The sequence below is a fragment of the Salvelinus namaycush genome, chromosome 3 (assembly GCF_016432855.1).
Source record: "Salvelinus namaycush isolate Seneca chromosome 3, SaNama_1.0, whole genome shotgun sequence".
NCBI classification, from domain to species: domain Eukaryota; kingdom Metazoa; phylum Chordata; class Actinopteri; order Salmoniformes; family Salmonidae; genus Salvelinus; species Salvelinus namaycush.
The window spans coordinates 26278274-26302903 of NC_052309.1; the positions used below are offsets into that span (position 1 = coordinate 26278274).

Below are 24630 nucleotides of genomic sequence, written 5' to 3' on the forward strand. Positions count from 1 at the left end.
TGTGGATATTTTCGTCAATGATGATTGAAATGGGCACTTTTGGTAATGACCGGGAAATTACAGTTGAGCACAGGTAGTCTTGCTAACGTCAGCCAAGCTAGAGCGCAGGTGCAGTCATTGAACATTTAAAAAAAAAATATATATATATATATATATATATATATATAAATAAACACGCCCTCTTTGTACAGACTCACCTTTACCGTTGGTGCACCCGATATCTGTGACTTCGGGACAAGTCTCTGATTGTCCTTGAGTGGCCCAGCCAGATTCCAGACTTGAACCCGATCGAACATCTCTGGAGAGACCTGAAAATAGCTGTGCAGCGACGCTCCCCATTCAACCTGACAAAGCTTGAGAGGATCTGCAGAGAAGAATGGGAGAAACTCCCCAAATACAGGTGTGCCAAGCTTGTAGCGTCGTACTCGGCTGTAATCGCTGCCAAAGATGCATCAACAAAGTACCGAGTAAAGAGTCTGAATACTTATGTAAATGTGATACTTATGCAAATACTTAATACTTATGTAAAACTGTTTTTGCTTTGTAATTATGGGGTATAGTGTGTAGTTTGAGGGAAAAAACGAATACATTTTAGAATAAGGCTGTTACGAAACAAAATGTGGAAAAAGTCAAGGGGTCTTGCGGTCATATGATTTGTAATTATGTTCTGCCCTCCGACCATCTGCTGAAGAAAAAATTGGCCCGCGGCTGAATCTTGTTGATGATCCCTGTTTTACGAGTCTGTAACCTCTTTTGGGGACATCCAGCAGATGAAGATGAAAAGCCCAAGAATGACCTAGCAGCAAACTGTTGAGCCTGAGCTCATGACCAGATAAGACTCACCTAATCCAAATAGCCCAGGACAGGAAGAGATGGGGAGCCATTGTGGAAGATATGCTTATGAAGGTTATAATATATTTATATTAGTACTTTATATTATCAAGTTGTATTGTACCTTCATCATAAAATTACACTGTTCCCAATTCATAGTGTGGATATAATGTTTCGTTTCAAAGGGTTCAATACAAACAGGGTATTGAAACAAACAGCAGAGGGTGCTATAGCCTATCTTTCTTTTGCACATGGACTGACTGCCATTTTTAATAAACTGTTCATTTTGTCAAAACAAGGAGGAGCAATGCAGTCACTTTGTGAGTTTTTTTTATTAACCATAACCACATTGTCTATCGTAATATACCCATTTTTAGATAGAATAACAAATAATCTAACAATTCATGTATTTGCTGTGAAACATTTTAAAGGAGTCTTGTGCAAAGGTGAATACCTGTATATTGTTCAAGAATTTAACTTATTAAAATTGTTTTATGGTCCTCTTACTGTAACATGTCCTCTAAGAAATGTCTCTTGAGCATTCATCATCCTTATTTGATCAGTCAGTATTGTAAAGAGTAGGTTGATGATGTAGTCTTATTCAGTGTTTGCCAAACAAAGCCAACCAACCCACAAAGCAAATGACCTAGTTTACGTTTCAAAATATCCCGCCAGATTTTGTTTATGGTGACAGCTGACTGGAACACGGAAACTAAGGAGAACAAGCCGCTGTAATTGGTTTAACCAAAGATTATGGATAAACTGACAAGATACGAATGGGAGTCGTTGTCCACAAAACGGCACGGTGGGGTAGCGCCCGCCTATAATTTCTTTGGATTGGTGGATACATCTCATTATTGTAAACCGTCTGTATTCCATGGAGAGATCCTATCCTACTAGCCTCATGCCATGAATATGCTGCAGAATGTCACGTGTTCTACTTATATCAGCATTACGAAACTTATTTTTGATCAAATAAACATAACGTAGAAAATAAGCCATTCATTTTTTTGTAGAATAAATTCGACACTCATTGACCTCCATACAACAGCTCCTTGCTTGGTCGACGAAAAAAATACCACTTGCTGGAGGGAGACAGATTTTCCGCCGAGTTGGGCCTCCAAAGATGTTTATAACCAACCATTGTTCTGTGGCCTCGTTCTTCCTCTGATTGGCTACACATTTTGTGCCAAAAGAGTTTGTGGCGGGTTGTTTAAGTTATTCGCGCTTTATCCTCCTCATTTGAAGTCAGCGGCGGTTGCTAGCGTGAAATACTGTGTCATTGTACCGCTACATTCTAAGCTATATACAGTATTAGTGTTATTCTTATATTTCGCACTTTCTCTGGAAAGAAAACAACCCTTGTCAACATGCATGTGATAAAGCGAGGTAGGTCCTTTATAGTAGGAAGGATAGCAAGTTAACTTTACTGTACTTGTCATTTGCCTGTGTCTTGATCTCATGTTTCTTCGTACAAGCAAGCTTGAGTATTTTGCTGTAGTTAGTATATACTTTAAAATTAATCACGTTGAATGACTTCGCCTAGTTAGGTTGCTAGCTACTGTCAGCTGGTTGGCTAATCTAGCTTTCTGCGTAGCTATAATGCTAACCTAGTTAGCTAAGGTTAGTTAGACAACAATTATACATGTGTTATATTATAGCTAACAGTAGTTAATACATGTCAGTTATATTGAAAATACTTTTTGAAGACCACGTAACTAATTTAGTTGCTAAGGTAACTTCACCCACCAATTCAGAAATTGAACTGTTACCAAATGTGATTGAACGCGTTAACTAGATCAAGACAGGAATTTTCAGGCTTTGTCAAACTTGGCGCCTAATTGTTTAAACTTTTGTTTAGCTAACCTCTACATAGGTAATTTGATTGGAAGTGATTTATTATCCCATCAATTAAGTAGTCATATATACAGTAGTTAACTAACATTTTCAAGTATTTAAATTTTGTTACTTTTTCCCCAAACAGCTTTCTGGTTTACAAAACAGGACGTTAGCTGGCTGAACAAACATAAACGCAAAATGTAAAGTGTTATAATATAAGGTTCCAGAAAATGTACATATGCACAAACATTTTATTTCTCTCAAATTTTGTGCACAAATTTGTTACCATCCCTGTTAGTTTTGCAGAAGTGTGCAATTGACATGCTGACTGCAGGAATGTCCACCAGAGTTGTTGCCAGAGAATTGAATGTTCACTTCTCTACCAAAAGCCACCTTCAACGTCGTTTTAAAGGATATGGCAGTACATCCAACTGGCCTCACAACCGCAGACAATGTGTATGGCGTGTGGGTGAGCGGTTTGCCTGTGTCAACGTTGTGAACAAGGTGCCCCATGGTGGGGTTATGGTATGGGCAGGCATAAGCTACTGACAACAAACACAATTGCATTTTATCAATGGCAATTTGAATGCACAGAGGTACCGTGACGAGATCCTGAGGCCCATTTTCGTGCCATTCATCGGCACCATCACCATGTTTCAGCATGATAATGCACAGCCCCAGCCCCACAGCCCCAGGAGATATCGCGCTGCATGAGGCAAATGGTGGTCACACCAGAAACCGACTGGTTTTCTGATCCAGGCCCCTACTTTTATTTTTTTTTAGGTATTTGACCTACGAATGCATATTTGTATTCCCAGTCATGTGAAATCCATAGATTAGGGCCTAATGAAGTTATTTCAATTGACTGATTTTCCTAATGAACAGTATCCCAGTAAAATCTTTGAAATTGTTGCATTTTTATATTTTTGTTCTGCATAGACACTAGTCACTAGTTTTAAAGCTTTGGGGAAATATGACTGACATTTACTTCAATGTTCTTTTCCCATGGCACACATTCATGTTATTGAAGTGATTTCTGACTAACACTTCAGTCTTTACATAATTTTCAGATGGGCGCCAAGAGCGTGTCATGTTTGACAAGATCACCTCCCGCATCCAGAAGCTGTGCTATGGACTCAACTCTGACTTTGTCGATCCAGTAAGTTGACATGTTATGTTCAACGTATTTCTATTGTTTGTCAATTGTAGTGTTTTCTGTGTGTACCATAACCCTGTATTCTGCCTGTTACACCTTTCAGACCCAGATCACTATGAAGGTCATCCAAGGTCTGTACAATGGGGTCACCACAGTGGAGCTGGACACGCTGGCTGCAGAGATCGCTGCCACACTCACCACCAAACACCCCGACTATGCCATCCTGGCTGCCCGCATTGCAGTCTCCAACCTGCACAAGGAGACCAAGAAGGTTTTCAGCGGTAAGTCTCTCTCGCACTTGCTCTCTCTCAAACTGTAATTCTTCTGACGTTTGTTCTAAAAGTTATGCATACTGCTCAGTTATCAGGCTCGGTCAAAGTAGCCTATTTTAAGCCACCACATTCACTGGCTCAGATGTCCAACATGCCAGTGAGCTGACAATCTCACTTTGGTTATTAAAAAACATGGTGTGTAAAAGTAATGTCTAAGCCATGGGTGTGTCATGGGTGTATCTCTGCTTATTTCATGGAAGAGTGAAAAAAAGCTCTGACCAGATACACATCTTTTGTTCACAAATTGACTTTTATTTTGTCAGGAGGTAAGCAGAGGGGAAGATGGTATATAACAGATCCATGCTTGGAAAGTCGGTTTAATAATACGCTCATTTAGATATTGACTCAAATTCCCTGCACCATATTGCTCAACAATCCTGCCCACAGGCGCAATTGAAATTGAATTGTATTTCATTTCTGGCTTCCCACTGACTGTTTTTGTGAAACCCAATACAATTGAAACCAATGCTAGTGTATGTACAGTGCATTCGGAAAGTATTCAGACGCCTTGACTTTTTCCAAATTTTGTTATGTTACAGCCTTGAATGAATACCCTTTTCCCCTTGTCGATCTACAAACAATACCCCATAATGACAAAGTGAAAACAGGTTTTTGGAAATTTTTGCTAAATAAATAAACTGAAATACCTTATGTAAATAAGTATTCAGACACTTTGCTACAGTATGTGACTCGGAATTGAGCTCAGGTGCATCCTGTTTCCATTGATCACCCTTGATGTTTCTACAACCTGTGGTAAATTCAATTGATTTGACATGATTTGGAAAGGCATACACTTGTCTATATAAGGTTCCACAGTTGACAGTGCATGTCAGAGCAAAAACCAAGCCATGAGGTCGAAGGAATTGTCTGTAGAGCTCCAAGACATGATTGTGTTGAGGCACATATCTGAGGAAGGGTACCAAAATATTTCTGCAAAATTGAAGGTCCCAAAGAACACATTGGCCACATTCTTAAATGGAAGAAGTTTGGAACCACCAAGACTCTTCCTAGAGCTGGCCGCCTGTCCAAACTGAGCAATCGGGGGAGAAGGGCATTGGTCAGGGAGGTTACCAAGAACCCGATGGTCACTCTGACAGCTCCAGAGTTCCTCTGTGGAGATGGGAGAACCTTCCAGAAGGACAACCATCTCTGTAGCACTCCACCTATTAGGCCTTTATGGTAGTGGCCAGACTGAAGCAACTCTTCAGTCAAAGGCTCATGACAGCCCGCTTAGAGTTTGCCAAAACGCATGTAAAGGACTCAGACCATGAGAAAACAAGATTAAACTCTTTTTCATGAACGCTAAGTGTCACCTCTGGAGGAAACCTGCCACCATCCCTACGGTGAAGTGTGGTGGTGGCAGCATCATGCTGTGGGGATGTTTTTCAGCGGCAGTGACTGGGAGACTAGTCAGGATAGAGGGAAAGATGAACGGAGCAAAGTACAAAGAGATCCTTGATGAAAACCTGTTCCAGAGCACTGAGGACCTCAGACTGGGGCAAAGGTTCACCTTCCAATAGGACAACCACCCTAAGCACATAGCCAAGACAATGCAGGAGTGGCTTCGGGAGAAGTCTCTGAATGTCCTTGAGTGGCCCAGCAAGTTCCCGGACTTGAACCTGTTTGAACATCTCTGGAGAGATATGAAAATAACTGCAGCGACACTCCCCATCCAACCTACTTGAGAGGATCTGCAGAGAAGAATGGGAGAAACTCCCCAAATACAGGTGTGCCAAGCTTGTAGCGTCATACTCAGCTGTAATCACTAAAAAAGGTGCTTCAACAATGTACTGAGTAAACAGTCTGAATACTTATGTAAATGTGATATTGTTTTTAATAAAAAAATATATAATTTAGATTATTTTTTTTGTCATTGTGGGGTATTGTGTGTAGATTGAAGGGGGGAAATGATTTCATTTTAGAATAAGGCTGTAATGTAACAACATTTGGAAAAAGTTAAGGGGTCTGAATACTTTCCGAATGCACTGTAAATACACCCGCGTTGCTAGAAGCACCTAAGAGTCCCAATGGCTGAAGTCAGGCCTAGTGCTCAAGTCTGAGTCACTGGGTCTGAGTTTAACAAAGTATACCACATTAATATTGGTTTAACAACTTTTTATGTTCTTTAGACATTTGGTATTTTGGTTAGGCCTACTGCTGTTTAATTTTTTTGCTTGCTTGTTTGCTGGCTCGATGATCGTCTGTTGCTAGATTTGCGCCTGTATTGATTTGGCAGAAATCTGTCTGTCAACAACTAGTGACGGGATGATTTTTCATGTGAGCATTTCACAATGGTCATAATTGCCTGAAATATGCAATAGCCTATGAAAAAAAAGTCCCTAATACACGTTCTCACACACATTTTAATACAATGTTAAATAGTTATGTCAAATTTGTACAGGTGTTTTGACGGGATGAAATGTTCTCTAGACTGAATTGGCTATTTCTCCTGTCAGATTGATCAGATTATTATTTGCAATAATTGTAACGGGCTACTTTTTTTTGTGATAACTCACAAATATTTCTATTTTTTTTAATGTTTATTCCAGAGTGTGAACTAAAGGGAGACATGGGAAAGTGCGAGCGTAGAGACACTACACATTCAAAGACGGCCTACTTTTCAATACTTATGGGAAGAGACTTTTAAACTAAAGAAACAAACTGCTTTATGAAATGTAAAACAATAGTATTAACTAGGCAATGCTAAATAGTAGGCTGGTGGTTACAGGGTTGCTTGCGTAATGTCTCGCCTAAGATTGGTGGCGGAGTGGAGCCTGTCTGCCCACACTCATCGTTTGCGTCGCCTAAGCTCACCTTCTGATATGGGCTGCGTGTGCCGGTGTGGCGCATCAGTCCCATTACTAGCTAGAGAACAACCCTCGCTGCTCTGCGTACCCGGTGCTGCTAATATTCTGCTTATCATAGTAGCCTATCCAGTCCAAGTGCAAATGCAAGTCCGATTCACCAATGGTAGTCAAAAGTCATGAAAATCGAATCTCGAGTTAGTCCTGGGCTTGCGTACTACAGCACTGCAAACTACTTGTATCCGAAAAATCTATTTTTAACCATCTTATTTTCTTCGTCAATGCTGTTGCAGATGTGGTGGAGGATCTATACAACTATGTCAACCCGCTAAACAAACGGCACTCTCCCATGGTCGCCAAGGAAACACTCGACATTGTCCTAGAAAACAAGGACCGCCTCAACTCGGCCATTATCTTTGACCGGGACTTCTCCTATAACTTCTTTGGATTCAAGGTCATTTTTACAGTACATGGTTTATGAGCAATAGCAATTTAAGTCAATTCTGCAATGGTAGGAGAGTAAACAAATTTGTATTTTTCTACATAGACACTTGAGCGGTCCTACTTGCTGAAAATTGATGGGAAAGGTGAGTTGCCTCATGGATACATTACCTCCCTGTCAGAAATGACATCTTTTCATGACATGAACATATGCTACATTGGATTAGGGCTCATCACCAGTGGCACCTGGTCAAACAGACACATTATCGGAGCAGCTTTTTTATGTGGAAATATGTAGTTCAGATGAGCTATATCCGTCATGTTGATCTGTCCTGTTCCTGTGTAGTTGCTGAGCGACCACAGCACATGCTCATGAGGGTGGCAGTTGGGATTCATAAGACTGACATTGATGCTGCCATCGAGACTTACAACCTGCTGTCAGAGAAGTGGTTCACCCACGCTTCCCCCACACTCTTCAACGCTGGCACCAACCGCCCACAGCTGTCTAGGTAAGCGCTTACTAACAGCCATCCTACTATAAGCCATTCCTCAGTGTAATGGCTATGATTACTGAATTATAAACTCAGAAAAAAAAGAAACTTCCCTTTTTCAGGACCCTGTCTTTCAAAGATAATTTGTAAAAATTTAAATAACTTCACAGATCTTCATTGTAAAGGGTTTAAACACTGTTTCCCATGCTTGTTCAATGAACCATAAACAATTAATGAACATGCACCAGTGGAACGGTTGTTAAGACACTAACAGCTTACAGATGGTAGGCAATTAAGGTCACAGTTATGAAAAGTTAGGACACTAAAGAGGCCTTTCTACTGTTTCTGAAAACACCAAAATAAAGATGCCCTGGGTCCCTGCTCCTCTGCGTGAACATGCCTTAGGCATGCTGCAAGGAGGCATGAGGACTGCAGATGTGGCCAGGGCAATAAATTGCAATGTCCGTACTGTGAGACGCCTAAGACAGCGCTACAGGGAGACAGGACGGACAGCTGATCGTCCTCGCCGTGGCAGACCACGTGTAACAACATCGGTACATCTGAACATCACACCTGCAGGACAGGTACAGGATGGCAACAGCTGCCCAAGTTACACCAGGAACTCACAATCCCTCCATCAGTGCTCAGACTGTCTTTAATAGGCTGAGAGAGGCTGGACTGAGGGCTTGTAGGCCTGTAGTATGGCAGGTCCTCAACAGACATCACCGGCAACAATGTTGCCTATGGGCACAAACCCACCGTTGCTGGACCAGACAGGACTGGCAAAAAGTGCTCTTCACTGACGAGTTGCGGTTTTGTCTCACCAGGGGTGATAGTCGGATTCGCGTTTATCATCGAAGGAATGAGCGTTACAGAGGCCTGTACTCTGGAGCGGGATCGATTTGGAGGTGGAGGGTCCGTCATAGTCTGGGGCGGTGTGTCACAATCATCGGACTGAGCTTGTTGTCATTGCAGGCAATCTCAACGCTGTGCGTTACAGAGAAGACCTCCTCCCTCATGTGGTACCCTTCCTGCAGGCTCATTCTGATATGACCCTCCAGCATGACAATGCCACCAGCCGTACTGCTCGTTCTGTGCATGATTTCCTGCAAGACCGGAATGTCAGTGTTCTGCCATGGCCAGCGACGAGCCCGGATCTCAATCCCATTGAGCACGTCTGGGACCTGTTGGCTCAGAGGGTGAGGGCTAGGGCCATTCCCCCCCCCCCCCCAGAAATGTCCGGGAACTTGCAGGTGCCTTGGTGGAAGAGTGGGGTAACATCTCACAGCAAGAACCGGCAAATCTGGTGCCGTCCATGAGAAGGAGATGCACTGCAGTGCTTAATGCAGCTGGTGGCCACACCAGATACTGACTGTTTGATTTTGACACCCCCCCCCCCCCCTTTGTTCAGGGAAACATGTATGTGACTAACAGAAATTGAATAATGTCTGTGGAACCTGTTCAGTTTGTCTCAATTGTTTAATCTTATGTTCATTCAAATATTTACGCATGTTAAGTTAGCTGAAAGTAAAGTTTAGAAACTATAGACATTGACCGTTCCAGGTGCAAACCAGAAAAGTGCTTGATGTGTTTTATATGGGTTGTCCTTGTTGATTTTCAGCTGTTTCCTGCTGGCCATGAAGGACGACAGCATCGAGGGCATCTACGACACCCTGAAGCAGTGTGCCCTAATCTCAAAATCAGCAGGGGGCATCGGAGTGGCAGTCAGCTGCATCAGAGCCACGGGCAGCTACATCGCTGGGGTGAGGATCACACGGTCGCGTTTATAAATAAGACTGCCCCTTGAGGCGTTGCAGTCTGACTGTAAGTGTCGAGCCTGTGTCATGAGGGGCAGAGTGATGGCTATGTCTACTCCAACGACCCAGAACAGTGGACGATTGATTGCTCCGACATGGTGGGGGAAAGCGTTTTATAAATAATCAAAGATGCCTTTTCATTGTAACGCTTGGCAAGTCTCATTGACTGAGGCTTTTTACATTATTTTTTTTCAGACAAATGGAAATTCCAATGGGCTTGTTCCCATGCTCCGAGTGTACAACAACACAGCACGCTATGTGGACCAGGGAGGCAACAAGGTGAGAATGAAATGAGATTAGCTAGAGGTTGTGTTATTGACTCTGGCTACAGGATGACCTCACAGATGTGCATTAGTGTTCTGCGCAGAGATGACCCACCCTCTACACCCAAGGCTGATGGCTCTGAGAACATGCATTTCAGACTCTGTGGCCTGTGTTTACTGTACATTCATCAGACAGTTAACGCCCTCTCTCATTCCCCTCTCCTCAGAGACCTGGTGCGTTTGCCATGTACTTGGAGCCGTGGCACTTTGATGTGTTTGACTTCTTGGACCTGAAGAAGAACACGGGGAAGGAAGAGCAGAGGGCCAGAGATCTGTTCTACGGCATGTGGATCCCTGATCTCTTTATGAAGAGAGTGGAGAGCAACCAGGTATGCAGCAACATCCGTGTACAAACTGAATTGTTCAAACGAGATATGGAATTTAGTGATAAAGAAAGGAATATGGAATGGTTTTATTTCAATGGGTATCTTCAAGATATCAGTACTCATGGTGTATTGTACCCACAGGACTGGTCCCTGATGTGCCCCAGTGACTGCCCTGGACTGGATGAGTGCTGGGGGGAGGAGTTTGAGAATCTCTATACCAGGTAAGACTGGTGCTCCTGAGCCTGTATAACACAGCTACATACCAGTCTCAGCTTTGTGTGCAGTCTCACTGGTCCTGTCTCACCCCAGGTATGAGCAAGAGGGTCGTGTGAAGCGGGTGGTAAAGGCCCAGCAGGTGTGGCACGCCATCATTGAGTCCCAGACTGAGACGGGCACCCCCTACATGCTCTACAAGGACGCCTGCAACAGGAAAAGTAACCATCAGAACCTGGGAACCATCAAGTCCAGTAACCTCTGTACTGAGATTGTAGAGTACACCAGCCATGATGAGGTGAGGGAAACGGATTACCTAAACGGTTGGAACTACTGAGGCTGTGTCCGAAATGGCACAATATCAACTAGAGTTCGACCGATTAATCGGCATGGCCGATTAATTAGGGCCGATTTTCAAGTTTTCATAATAATCGGTCATCTGCATTTTTGGATGCCGATTATATTATATTTCATTCCACGAGGAAATTGCGTGGCAGGCTTGACCACCTGTTACGAGTGCAGCAAGGAGCCAAGGTAAGTTGCTAGCTAGCATTAAACTTATCTTAGAAAAAAACAATCAATCTTCACAATCACTAGTTAACTATACATGGTTGATATTACTAGGTTAACTAGCTTGTCCTGCGTTGCATATAATCAATGCGGTTCCTGTTTAATTTATCATCGAATCACAGCCTACTTCGCCAAACGGGGGATGATTTAACAAAACACATTCGCAAAAAAAGCATAATCGTTGCACGAATGTACCTAACCATAAACATCAATGCCTTTCTTAAAATCAATACACAGAAGTATATATTTTTAAACCTGCATATTTAGTTTTTTTTAAATCATGTTAGCAGGCAATATTAACTAGGGAAATGGTCACTTCTCTTGTGTTCATTGCACGCATAGTCAGGGTATATGCAACAGTTTGGGCCTCCTGGCTCATTGCGAACTAATTTGGCAGAATTTTACATAATTATGACAACATTGAAGGTTGTGCAATGTAACGGCAATATTTAGACTTAGGGTTGCCGCCCGTTCGGTATTTCACTGAAAGAATATACGTTTTGTTTTCAAAATGATAGTTTCCGGATTTGACCATTATTAATGACTGTGTTTATATTATAATAAAGTCTATGATTTGTTAGAGCAGTCTGACTGAGCGGTGGTAGGCAGCAGCAGGCTCGTAAGCATCCATTCAAATTTTACTGCGTTTGCCAGCAGCTCTTAGCAATGCTTGCTGCACAACGCTGTTTATGACTTCAAGCCTATCAACTCCTGAGATTAGGCTGGCAATACTAAAGTGCCTATTAGAACATCCAATAGTCAAAGGTATATGAAATACAAATGGTATAGAGAAATAGTCGACACGTCATAATTCCTATAATAACTACAACATAAAACTTCTTAACTGGGAATATTGAACCACCAGCTTTCATATGTTCTGAGCAAGGAACTTAAACGTTAGCTTTTTTACATGGCACATGTTGCACTTTTACTTTCTTCTCCAATACTGTTTTTGCATTATTTAAACCAAATTGAGCATGTTTCATTATTTTTTTGAGACTAAATAGATTTTATTTATGTATTATATTAAGTTAAAATAAGTGTTCATTCAGTATTGTTGTAGTTGTCATTATTATATAATATCAACGGCGGTACCGATTATTAGAGGACCAAAAAAAGCCGATACCGATTAATCGGACAATTCTTCTTTTTTAAAAATTATTATTATTATTATTATTTTTTATATATTCATATATATATACACACACACACACACACAGTTGAAGTTGGAAGTTTATATACACCTTAGCCAAATACATTTAAACTCAGTTTTTCACAATTCCTGACATTTAATCCTGGTAAAAATGTCCTGTTTTAGGTCAGTTAGGATCACCACTTTATTTTATGAATGTGAAATGTCAGATTAATAGTAGAGTGATTTATTTCAGCTTTTATTTTATCACATTCCCAGTGGGTCAGAAGTTTACATACACTCAATTAGTATTTGGTTGCATTGCCTTTAAATTGTTTAACTTTGGTCAAACGTTTTGGGTAGCCTTCCACAAGCTTCCCACAATAAGTTGGGTGAATCTTGACCCATTCCTCTTGACAGAGCTGGTGTAACTGGGTCAGGTTTGTAGGCCTCCTTGCTCGTACATACTTTTTCAGTTCTGCCCACAAATGTTCTATATAGGATTAAGGTCAGGGCGTTGTAATGTCCACTCCAATACCTTGACTTTGTTGTCCTTAAGCCATTTTGCCACAACTTTGGAAGTATGCTTGGGGTCATTGTCCATTTGGAAGACCCGTTTGCGACCAAGCTTTAACTTCCTGACTGATGTCTTGAGATGTTGCTTCAGTATATCCACGTAATTTTCCTACCTCATGATGCCATCTATTTTGTGAAGTGCACCAGCCCCTCCTGCAGCAATGCACCCCCACAACATGATGCTGCCACCCCCGTGCTTCACGGTTGGGATGGTGTTCTTCGGCTTGCAAGCCTCCCCCTTTTTTCTCCATTATGGCCAAACAGTTATATTTTTGTTTCATCAGACCAGAGGACATTTCTCCAAAAAGTATGATCTTTGTTCCCATGTGCAGTTGCAAACCGTAGTCTGGCTTTTTTATGGCGGTTTTGGAGCAGCGGCTTCTTCCTTGCTGAGCGGCCTTTCAGGTTATGTCGATATAGGACTTGTTTTACTGTGAATATAGATACTTTTGTACCTGTTTTCTCCAGCATCTTCACAAGGTCCTTTGCTGCTGTTCTGGGATTGATTTGCACATTTCGCACCAAAGTACGTTCATCTCTAGGAGACAGAACACGTCTCCTTCATAAGCGGTGTGACGGCTGCGTGGTCCCATGGTGTTTATACTTGCTTACTATTGTTTGTACAGATGAACGTGGTACCTTCAGGCATTTGGAAATTGCTCCCAAGGATGAACCAGACTTGTGGTCTACAATTCTTTTTCTGAAGTCTTGGCTGATTTCTTTTGATTTTCCCATGATATCAAGCAAAAAGGCACTGAGTATGAAGGTAGGCCTTGAAATACATCCACAGGTACACCTCCAATTGACTCAAATTATGTCAATTAGCCTATCAGAAGCTTCTAAAGCCATTACATCCTTTTCTGTAATTTTCCAAGCTGTTTAAAGGCACAGTCAACTTAGTGTATGTAAACTTCTGACCCACTGGAATTGTGATACAGTGCATAAGTGAAATAATCTGTCTGTAAACAATTGTTGGCAAAAATACTTGTGTCATGCACAAAGTAGATGTCCTAACCGACTTGCCAAAACTGTAGTTTGTTAACAAGAAATTTGTGGAGTGGTTGAAAAAACGAGTTTTTTAATGACTTCAACCTATGTGTATGTGAACTTCCGACTTCAACTGTGTGTATGTGTGTTATGTATATACTTATATATAAAAATCGTCCGATTAATCGGTATCGGCTTTTTTTGGTCCTCCAATCGGTTTCGGTGGTGAAAAATCATATTCGGTCAAGCTCTAATATCAACTACCCATTTGCGCTATATTTTTCGTGGCGTCATTACGTCATCTACCTACGTTATATAGGTATGTATGTCATTTTTAGCGAATATCTTCTGATATGCTTACGATATATCGAGCATCCCTAATAAATACTGACCGTATTTTCAGACTCATTAAGCATGCCTGTATGCATACCAGTGTTTCCGTTAGGAAAATGTGGCTCCGTATGTTTTGAAAAGTTGACCTATTCTATTGGTCAGCTTGTCGAATGAAATAGCCTATTCCAAACAGACTCTGGGACAGTTGTGGTATGATGGATCGCAAATTCATACAACCAGTAGGCCTAGGCTACATACAAAATGTAACTTTAAAAAGCAATGAGTCTGATGCAACCGATCAGAATGTTTAGCCTAATGTTGATAAACTATTTATTCACTTAAGTGCAGCAATGCGCACAAGGCAGTAGGCTATGCGTGAATGTTTGTTCCATAATGCAATTAGAGGAAAACCTTTCAAAAGCGTACACACATGCGAGTGGTTTCATGTGACCAAGATGAAAATAGCCATTAGAAATTTTGAAAAATGGGCGATCTCATATGCAACAACTAGCATGGGCTGCTAATATGACAAGGATTGTGCCTTTGGCTACTGGACAATGAAATACATTTTAGCAAATTTCCACCATGGATATGGTCTGAATTTGGCTACACTACTTTGAAGCAAGGTAAGACATGCCTCATATGTAGTAAAAATGTTCAGTTGTCTGATGAAGCCTGCCTTCGTTGCCTATGCATTTGCTGTTTGAGATGCTGTAGCACCAGCTCTCGCACTGTCTTAAAGATTTTCCGCTCAAAGGCTCTGTATGCGTGTGATAAATAAAATACATAACAAATATACAGAATGTGCGACAATTTTAATTCCACAAATTTCTGCAAATTAACCTATAGACCAATATTCATAACCAGTAAAATATATTTCCATCAATGAATAGGCTCAAAAGCATTTTCGCAATGCGATTTATATATATTTTTTCTCCTAGACAATTGGCCGGTGCCAATATTATTCATCAGCTTTTTAAAATTATTATTATCCTCAAAAGCTGGCTATTACCGGCTAATGGAAACCTTTAAGAGCTGGAATCCTTCAGTGAATGTAATGTCATGTAAAGGTACTAGGTGATGTGTGTATGTATATGATAGAGGGTGCGTGTTGTGTATTTTGTTGGGGCAGCATGTTTGCCTACTTGCCAAATGTGGCCTTAATTCATCACCATGCAGTGTTCAAAGTGGAATTGTTAATCTATTTGGAAAATTCAAATGAACTGGCAGAGTAAACTAAATTGAATATCTGTATATCTAAAAGAAGACCGATTTTTAGTTTGTAACCAAAAAACTAGACATATTGAACCCCGTTTCAAATTATCACTCTTTGAGACTAACTGTTCCAGGCACGAGATGCGCATCACTTCGCAAGTGCAGCTTTTTCATTTGGAAAAATATTCTGTTCTATTTTATTACATGTTTAAAAATATATATATAAAATAGGTGTCTTGACTAAGGGCTCGTGAAATAAGAGCGTCTTGTCTGGTAAAAGAACAAGACTATGCCTTTGTACAACAATAGGCTTTTGCATGTAACCGCCACAGTCATGATATAATCAGTTGCTATTACGGTTTCAATCAAATCTTAAATGGCACTTGCTTTTTCTTGAAACAGTGCTTGAGAGGATCTGCAGAGAAGAATGGGAGAAACTCCCCAAATATAGGTGTGCCAAGCTTGTAGCGACATTCCCAAGAAGACTTATGCAAATGTCATATTTTTGTAATTTTGCAAACATTTCTAAAACCTGTTTTTGTTTTGTCATTGTTGTGGTGGGAGAGACATTGTGTTGTGGTGGTGGGAGAGACATTGTGTTGTGGTGGTGGGAGAGACATTATTGTGTGTAGTTTGATGAGAAATATTTAATCCAATTTAGAATAAGGCAATAACATAACAAAATGTGGAAAATGTTAAGGTCAGAATACTTTCCGAATGCACTGTAGATTTTATGTAATTGTTTTTGCTCTAGTACTCTGAAAAGAATTATGCGAGTACTCAGTCAAAAATGTAAAATGCCCATCCCTACTATCTATCACCCAAGGCTGATGGCTTTCTGAGAATATCCATACTTAATCCCAAAACATTTTGAATGACATCCTTTGATTTGTATATTGTAGAAAATCAATGTTGATCACACAACAGCTGTTTTTAAAGTGTGATGCTAATCTATCTGGCTCCTGTTTCTCAATCTCAGGTGGCAGTGTGTAACCTGGCGTCAATCGCCCTCAACATGTACGTCACCCCAGAGAAAACATTTGACTTCAACAAGCTGGCCTATGTCACCAAGGTTATTGTTAGGAACCTCAACAAGATCATCGAGATCAACTACTACCCTGTGATCGAGGTAAGGTCTATAATTAAATGTAGTGGTACTAATAATGTTCAGCAAGACAGATGATTCTACAAGTTATGTCTTCATGTTGACCTGTAACTGATTTCCCATGCCGGTTATTCTTTCTAACCAGGCTGAGAACTCCAACAAGCGCCACAGGCCCATTGGTATTGGTGTCCAGGGTCTGGCTGATGCCTTCATTCTGATGCGTTTCCCCTTTGAGAGTGCTGAGGCCCAGAAGCTCAACACTCAGATATTTGAGACCATCTACTACGCTTCCCTGGAGTCCAGCTGTGAGCTGGCTGCTGAGCTTGGTGCCTACCAAACCTACACAGGCTCCCCCGTCAGCAAAGGAGTGAGTACCACCACGCTAAAACCTAACTGGGATGTTAGATATTGTGTGTAGGATTTCTGTTTTTGGCTAACTTGTTAATTTCAGGCCTTTCTGGTTGGTGTCTTGGGCTTAAACTGTTTTTCCTCAGATCCTTCAGTATGACATGTGGGACAAAACCCCAACTGACCTGTGGGACTGGAAACTTCTCAAGGAAAAGATTGCCAAGTAAGTTGTCAACTTTGTCCTCCATTTTACCAATGCAACTACAGTTAGTCTCAACACATACATTACCAACCACGCCCTCCATGTGGATTTATATGTCCTAGCCTTTGTCTCATCACCACTTCACTCCCCCCCCCTTCTCCAGGCATGGTGTCAGGAACAGTTTGCTGCTGGCCCCTATGCCCACGGCCTCCACAGCCCAGATCCTGGGCAACAACGAGTCCATCGAGCCCTACACCAGTAACATCTACACCCGCAGAGTCCTTTCTGGGGAGTTCCAGGTCAGTATCACTCTCTGGGGGTTCCACAAACACTTAGACCTCTGCTGACATACACAGCATACTCAAACACTTGAAGGGTTTGAATAGGAGGGGTGTGTGTGAGCGCTAATGTTTTGGTTTTGTGTCACCTGCAGATTGTGAACCCCCACCTGTTGAAGGACCTAACAGAGCGAGGGCTGTGGAACGAGGCGATGAAAAACCAGCTGATTGGTCAGAACGGATCCATCCAGGTGAGAACCCAGACCCATCACATTACAGCTCTAATCAATGAAGAGCAATTGGAGTGTAATTATGCCCTATTTGACTGTATGTTATGTCATGTGTGACTTTTTGTTAGATTTTAAGTGTTATCCTTTTCAGTAGTCATTGTTCTAATTCCTTTGTTACTTGTCTTTAGGGCATTGCTGAGATCCCAGATGACCTGAAGGAGCTGTATAAGACTGTGTGGGAGATCTCCCAGAAGACTATTCTGAAGATGGCTGCTGACCGCGGTGCCTTCATAGACCAGAGCCAGTCCCTCAACATCCACATCGCTGAGCCCAACTATGGCAAGCTCACCAGCATGCACTTCTACGGCTGGAAGCAGGTGAGTCTACTTGACTATTGAAATCTATAGAACACTACATGGTCCCAGCCCAGGGCTATCCTCAACCATTGGGCTAAAATGGCTGCTCGAGGCGTTGCAGTCTGACTAAGTGTCGAGACTGTGTCATGGGTGACAGGCCAACATCTACGCCGAGGACCCTGGACAGCTGGCACTTGGAGTGATTGATAACACTTACAAAAGAGACGGGTGGGCTGGCTAGGGAGAATCAAAGCAGTGCTAAATATAAACCGAATGCCGCTGTTCATCAAGATAAAGCATTAACCTCTTTTCTCAGGGTCTGAAGACAGGCATGTACTACCTGAGGACCAAGCCTGCAGCCAACCCCATCCAGTTCACCTTGAACAAGGAGAAGCTGAAAGAGTCTCAGTCGGTTAAGAACGAGGAGGAGATCAAGGAGATCAACAGAGCCGCTATGGTGTGTTCCCTGGAGAACCGTGACGACTGCCTGATGTGTGGCTCTTAGACCGGCCCCTAACTCCTTCTCCTATCCTCGCTCTTAGTTAATTAACCATTGCGGTGGACCACTGAACTCCTCAATATCATTGAACCCCACTCTGATTGTCTTTAGGCCAGTTAATGTCATAGTTATCTGCCCTGATGTCAGATCATAGGCTCACGCTTGGGGTTTATAGATCAGGCTATTATGGTTGTTTTGTGGGCGTGCTACTGTAGCCTAAGTAGTGCTGTACATGGTGCGCTTCTGTCTGCCTTATCACAGATTATTAACTGTAGGCAGTTTTCTATTTATCTTGGGTACACTGTTTGATTTGTATAGAATTCAGTGTTTCATTTTTTAAGTGTGAACTCCATTGTTAATATGTAAATCTAAGGATTTCATAATTTGAATTTCATTCAAGAAGTTAACCTCAATGGTGTATTCTTTGTATTTTACCTGTGGTGGGTGCTTTGTAATTAAGTTTTGACATTCATGCAATGTCCTGTGGTACTTATGGTAAAGTATACAGTAGTTCAGTGGCCATTTTAGCATGTAAATCTTGGAGGGGCAAAAAAAACTAGATAACAATACATTTAATTGGACTATAACGGTGCCATACGGTGCCCACAAACTGTTAGGGCCTATATAAAGCTGCCCCCGCAGCAGTCCCAACATCTTACCACTGCTACACCTAGCTATCAGCGGAGCCGTTCATTCAGCCACATTTACTGCCTTTAAAAAAAAAAAAAAAAAAAACATAGCTGACTTGTGTAAACAAATGTGGGTTCTACTTACAATTGAGATGTACAAATAATGGCATAAGGGGACAACGATTGGATAAGAGGCTATCCATAATTTCGATTAAGACAATGAACAAGCTAGGATGGACGTAGTCAATCTATTTGCTCAGCACTTTTTGAAATTTACAGCGACAGAACTCAAAACATGGGCCGTTCTTAGTGTTCTCCCTGTGCACCAAGTCAGAACCGTAGGATAAATAAAGGGGACATCTAAGTAGACCATGAAAACTCTTACAATCTTTGATTACATTACTCTAAAACAGGCTATAGGCTACATGTGCACCACCAAGTCTGAACTGTAGGCTAAGAGACCAAATTATTAGGGTGAGAAACATGGGCTACTAACAGCTTACTACACAACATACTGTAGCTAAGAAAGTAATACTATCTCCCTGACATATTACATTTATGCAGCGGTATACAATACATTTTTGGACTCACCTTATTGTACTGTGCTCACTTGAACAGAAAGGTGGCATGGCGGTCCTTCGTGGGCAAATTGTGTCAAACTTTGTTATAAGTATGGCATTCTCTGGATTTATGGTGCTTTCTAAACAACTGGGAACTCGGAATAAAACAAGGTCGAATCATGACGTTAGTGGTCTTCAGATCTGAGCTCTAGAAAGAGATTTCCCAGTTCTGAGTTTCCAGTTTTGAAAGCGGCAGGAGTCATGATGGAATGACAGCATGGCCAATGTTGAATGTTTATCCTTATTAAGATTGGAAAAGAGACCCATAAACCCAGACTTGGACCACACATCCACTCCACTGAATAGCATGTTAGTGATTGCTTTGCAATGCTTGCAGTTAGCCAATGATTCCTTCCAAACCACTCATTGTTGAATTTGTGATTTCTAACTTGTTTAATGTTTATGGCCGATGAGCACTGATACGTTTTATCTATAATTTCTCTTCATATGACAAGGATTGAAAAGGATTTGCCAGTAGATTGTCGACTTGATTCAAGATGACTGCTAGCTTGCTAGTTAAGATTTTGAAAGTATGATGTTGACATGATCAGTCCAATCAAACCTACTGTAGATATGTAATTTTATCTGTGGCCAATGACCTTGAGCCATCTTGGATGGGCACTTCTAATGTAACTCTGGCAGCACCCAAGGGGCTTGCTTGAATATTCGAGCTCTCCCTGTAGATTTTGCAGTGACGTAGTGTCCCCATGAGTGACAGAACACTGAGCCAATCACGGCGCAACTAGAGAACATTACCAACCCATACGCTCTGTATTTTCCTCTGGCTGCCCACCACCACAGAAAGCACGGTATGCTGAAACACCTGCATTTTGTAGCTGCCTTACTCAAGAAAGCAAAGAGACCATGTTTATATGCAGCTTTATTAACTCAATATTTTTATTTTATTTGCAAACTGATATGTGACATGTATTAATGCCAAAATAACATGCGAAACAGGTAACAAGAAAATAAAATGAATTTTAATTATTATTTATTACTTTAGCTAAACGGGTAGGGCTCTGCCCTGAATGACGGGTCGCCACTGCAGTAGTTAAGCAATACCAGTACATGGGCACAAGGTGACTATTTTGTACTTGATAGGCATTGCATTAGGAAGATGGGGCTTCTTTCACTCTGGATTTTCTAATCCTAAATCCAGAAGCGTTATGGTGAGTGTTGGGTCCAATCCCAAATGGACCCCTTATGCACTTGTGGAGATCTGAGAATTTTTATTGGCATTAGAAATGTAGTGGGGAAATTCTTACACCGGGACACTCAAAGTCAATCGTAAATGAATAATTGTCAGCGTGCTGGAGAGGTTCCAACCAACTCAATGCACCATAGTACACGTCTGTCAGAAGCTCTTCCTGGGTAGACCCAGCAGTTGTCTTCTATACGGCTATAAACGGACAAGTCATATTTGCATGTGATGGGATCGGATTTCTGAACTTTAAATATTATTAATCATTAGTTATGTTAGATACATGAGCGGTGCCATAGGGTTTACACCAGATGGTTATCTGTAGGATGAATGTTTATGGTGGGTGCAATTAAGCTTGGAATGTGCTAAGTGCAGGGAAAAGGATCACGTGGCAGCACTGATAAGGGGAGAGAGCCGTGGATTAGTGAGGAAGGGGGTAGAGGTAAGGTCGCCTTAAGGAAGAAGGAACAGTTTATTGCCTGTATAACAATTTCCTGCCTAGTAATAAAGATGTAGTGTTTAAAGAGGAGGAGACCACTCAAATTGGGGTATATCTTACCACTGATGGAGATATGTCTTTGTCTGTTCAGCTGTTCGATCCTTTAGGGTGAATAAACTTGGTTTAAGCTTTCATAGTGTCTGTAGAGTTCTTACTCTGATATTTAGAACCTAACACATGATTTAGCATAATTAATTCATCATTACCGTTTTGTTTCATTCATGCGACCGACAAATACTGTTTCATAACATGTGAGTTTGTTCTCAAAACAAGGTTTGGGCGTACTGCCAAATTGCAGCTACTGATAAGAGGATTTGTTCAGTCAACCACTTGCATGAACACAGAAATTGGTTCATAGAACAGCACTTAAATAGAACACAGAAATTAGTGATAAGAAAAGCACAAACATTAAAATTCCCATGACAGAAATATGGCAAAACCTCCACCTAGAATATCAGGGCAAGTTGGAGCTATTACTATATTGCTTACACTAGTCAAATCATCTGATCTTCACAGGTGGTTAGGGATCCATTTGGGATTGGGCATTAATTTCTATGACAAACCCCTAACAAAGGTATTCAAATAACTATCAAGCACATGTATTTTTAAATGCAGTTTAAAGTGCTTAGCAAAAGTAAAAAGTGAAACCATTTCTAGACAAATATTAAATTAAGAAAAAATATACAACTGGACCTTAGAGACCAATGCAGCAATAAAGATAAACATGGATTAAGTAGATAATGGCTAAGACAACAAAGCACCATAGGTAAAAGCCAAGAATTGTGTGAGACATTCTACAAGTGAGACTCAACAGAATGTACAGATGGCAGCATCTCCTAGAAATGTATAGTAAGATGTCCTATTGGTTGGAAATTATGTATACATCCGCATATGAAGGCCTACAATAATTCGATACATAGTAGTGCAAGTGCTGATCAAATCTAGGGAGGGTCTAGATGTTTAGCTAGAGCTCCTAGATGGGAACAGTGGGATGATATCACCCCGTCCCTGATGCTACATCAGCCTACTGTGCCACTGGGAGCTAAAGCCAAGGTGGGTTTTTTTCCACAGTGGAGGAACTCCGGTGTTGTGTGAAGCCTGGGGACAGGAGGGAATGTGATGCTCCAGGTGATGAATTAATGAGCTGCTGCGGCAACCTCTGGGGAGAGGAAGGTGTTCTGCAAGCTGAGACCTGCGCATAGCAACATAAAGATACAAACAGACTAACACATCCTGATGAGGGGGCAAGGGGGACTGAGGAAAGATTAATCATCTTTACCAACAGGGAAGAGACTGTCAGAGCTGTATACAGTGCATTCGGAAAGTTTTCAGACCCCTTGACCTTTTCCACATTTTGTTTCGTTCCAGCCATATTCTAAAATTGATTAAATCATTTCCCCCTCAAACTACACACAATACGTCATATTTACAAAGCAAAAACTGGTTTTTAGAAATTAAAAAAACTAACTGAAATATCACATTTACATAAGTATTCTGAGCCTTTACTCAGCACCTTTTGCAGCGATTACAGCCTTGAGTCTTCTTGGATATGACATTACAAGCTTGGCACACCTGTATTTGGGGAGTTTCTGCCATTCTTCTCTGCAGATCCTCTCAAGCTCTGTCACATTGTTAGGGGAGCAGTGCTGCACAGCTATTTTCAGGTCTCTCCAGAGTTGTTTGATCGGGTTCAAGTCCGGGCTTTGGCTGGGACACTCAAGAACATTCAGCGACTTGTCCTGAAGCCACTCCTGGTGTTGTCTTGGCTGTGTGCTTAAGGTCATTCGTCCTGTTGGAAGGTGAACCTTTGCCCCAGTCTGAGGTCCTGAGCGCTCTGGAGCAGGTTTTCATCAAGGATCTCTGTACTTTGCGCCGTTCATCTTTCCCTCAATCCTGACTTACTTACTGACTTTATTGTCCTCATGGGGAAATTGTGTTGCAGTGTCATGTGGCGTTTAAATACAAAACAAAAATGACAATACAACTTACTGACTAGTCTTCCTGCCACTGAAAACATCCCCACAGCATGATGCTGCCACCACCATGCTTCACCGTAGGGATGGTGCGAGGTTTCCTCCAGACGTGACGGTTGGCAGTCTGGCCACTCTACCATAAAGGCCTGATTGGTGAAGTGCTGCAGAGATGGTTGTCTTTCTGGAAGGTTCTGCCATCCACAGAGGAGCTCTGTCAGAGTGACCATCGGGTTCTTGGTCACCTCCCTGACCAAGGCCATTCTCCCCCGATTGCTCTAGGTAGAGTTGGTGTTACCAACCTTATTCCATTAAAGGATGATGGAGGCCATTGTGTTCTTGGGGACATTCAATGCTGCAGACATTTTTTGGTCCCCTTCCCCAGATCTGTGCCTCGACCCAATCCTGTCTCGGGCGCTCTATGGTTAATTCATTCGACCTCATGGCTTGGTTTTTGATCTGACATGCACTGTCAACTGGGATCTTACATAGACAGATGTGTGCCTTTCCAAATTATGTCCAATCAATTGAATTTAACACAGGTGGACTCCAATCAAGTTGAAGAAACATCTCAAGGATGATCAATGGAAACAGGATGCACCTGAGCTCAATTTCGAGTCTCATAGCAAAGGGTCTGAATACTTATGTAAATAAGGTGTTTCTGTTTTTTATTTTTAATACATTTGCAAAAATGTCTAAAAACCTATTATGGTGTATTGTGTGTAGATAACGTAACAATGTGGATAAAGTCAAGGGGCCTGAATACTTTCCGAATGCACTGTAGCCAGTCTTCCTGAAATAATTTACTTTATATAATGAACACACAAGGACACAATGTATATTTTGGGTATTTTAATATTGGTTTGAAAAGTTGTATTTAAAGTGAGATAGCTTTTTGTAATAAATACTGAACCAAAATCTAAACGCAACATGCAACTATTTCAAGGATTTTACTGAGTTAGAGTTCATATAAGGAAATCAGTCAAATGAAATAAATTCATTAGGCCCTAATCTATGGATTTCACATGACTGGGCTGGGCGCAGCCATGGGTGGGCCTGGAAGGGCATAAGCCTACCCACTTGGGAGCCAGGCACAGCCAATCAGACTGAGTTTTCCCCCTCAAAAGGGCTTTATTACAGACAGAAATACTCCTCAGTTTCATCAGCTGTCCGGGTGGCTGGTCTCAGACGATCCCGCAGGTGAAGAAGCCAGATGTGGAGGTCCTGAGCTGGCGTGGTTAAACATGGTCTGCGGTTGTGAGGCTGGTTGGACGTACTGCCAAATTCTATAAAACGATGTTGGAGGC

At 41.7% G+C, this 24630-nt stretch overlaps 1 protein-coding gene and 1 pseudogene across 1 annotated transcript; both read left to right on the forward strand.

Moving 5' to 3' along the window:
- Positions 1-1804: 1804 nt before the first annotated feature.
- LOC120045137 (ribonucleoside-diphosphate reductase large subunit) lies at positions 1805-19144 on the forward strand. The gene is made up of 18 exons (XM_038990048.1): positions 1805-2220; positions 3741-3829; positions 3930-4107; positions 7256-7416; positions 7510-7549; positions 7750-7912; positions 9516-9657; positions 9907-9990; positions 10202-10363; positions 10502-10581; positions 10670-10871; positions 16366-16515; positions 16637-16858; positions 16986-17062; positions 17205-17340; positions 17475-17570; positions 17738-17926; positions 18222-19144. The coding sequence occupies exons 1-18, from the start codon at positions 2202-2204 to the stop codon at positions 18408-18410; spliced, it is 2379 nt and encodes a 792-aa protein (XP_038845976.1). The 5' UTR covers positions 1805-2201; the 3' UTR covers positions 18411-19144.
- LOC120045248 lies at positions 9690-9809 on the forward strand (annotated as a pseudogene).
- Positions 19145-24630: the final 5486 nt, after the last annotated feature.

Excerpts from the sequence above, each read along its gene's own strand:
- LOC120045137 (XM_038990048.1), top strand. Across the intron at positions 7,913-9,515 it reads AACCGCCCACAGCTGTCTAG|CTGTTTCCTGCTGGCCATGA; the intron begins GTAAGCGCTTAC and ends GTTGATTTTCAG. Across the intron at positions 16,859-16,985 it reads GCTCCCCCGTCAGCAAAGGA|ATCCTTCAGTATGACATGTG; the intron begins GTGAGTACCACC and ends GTTTTTCCTCAG.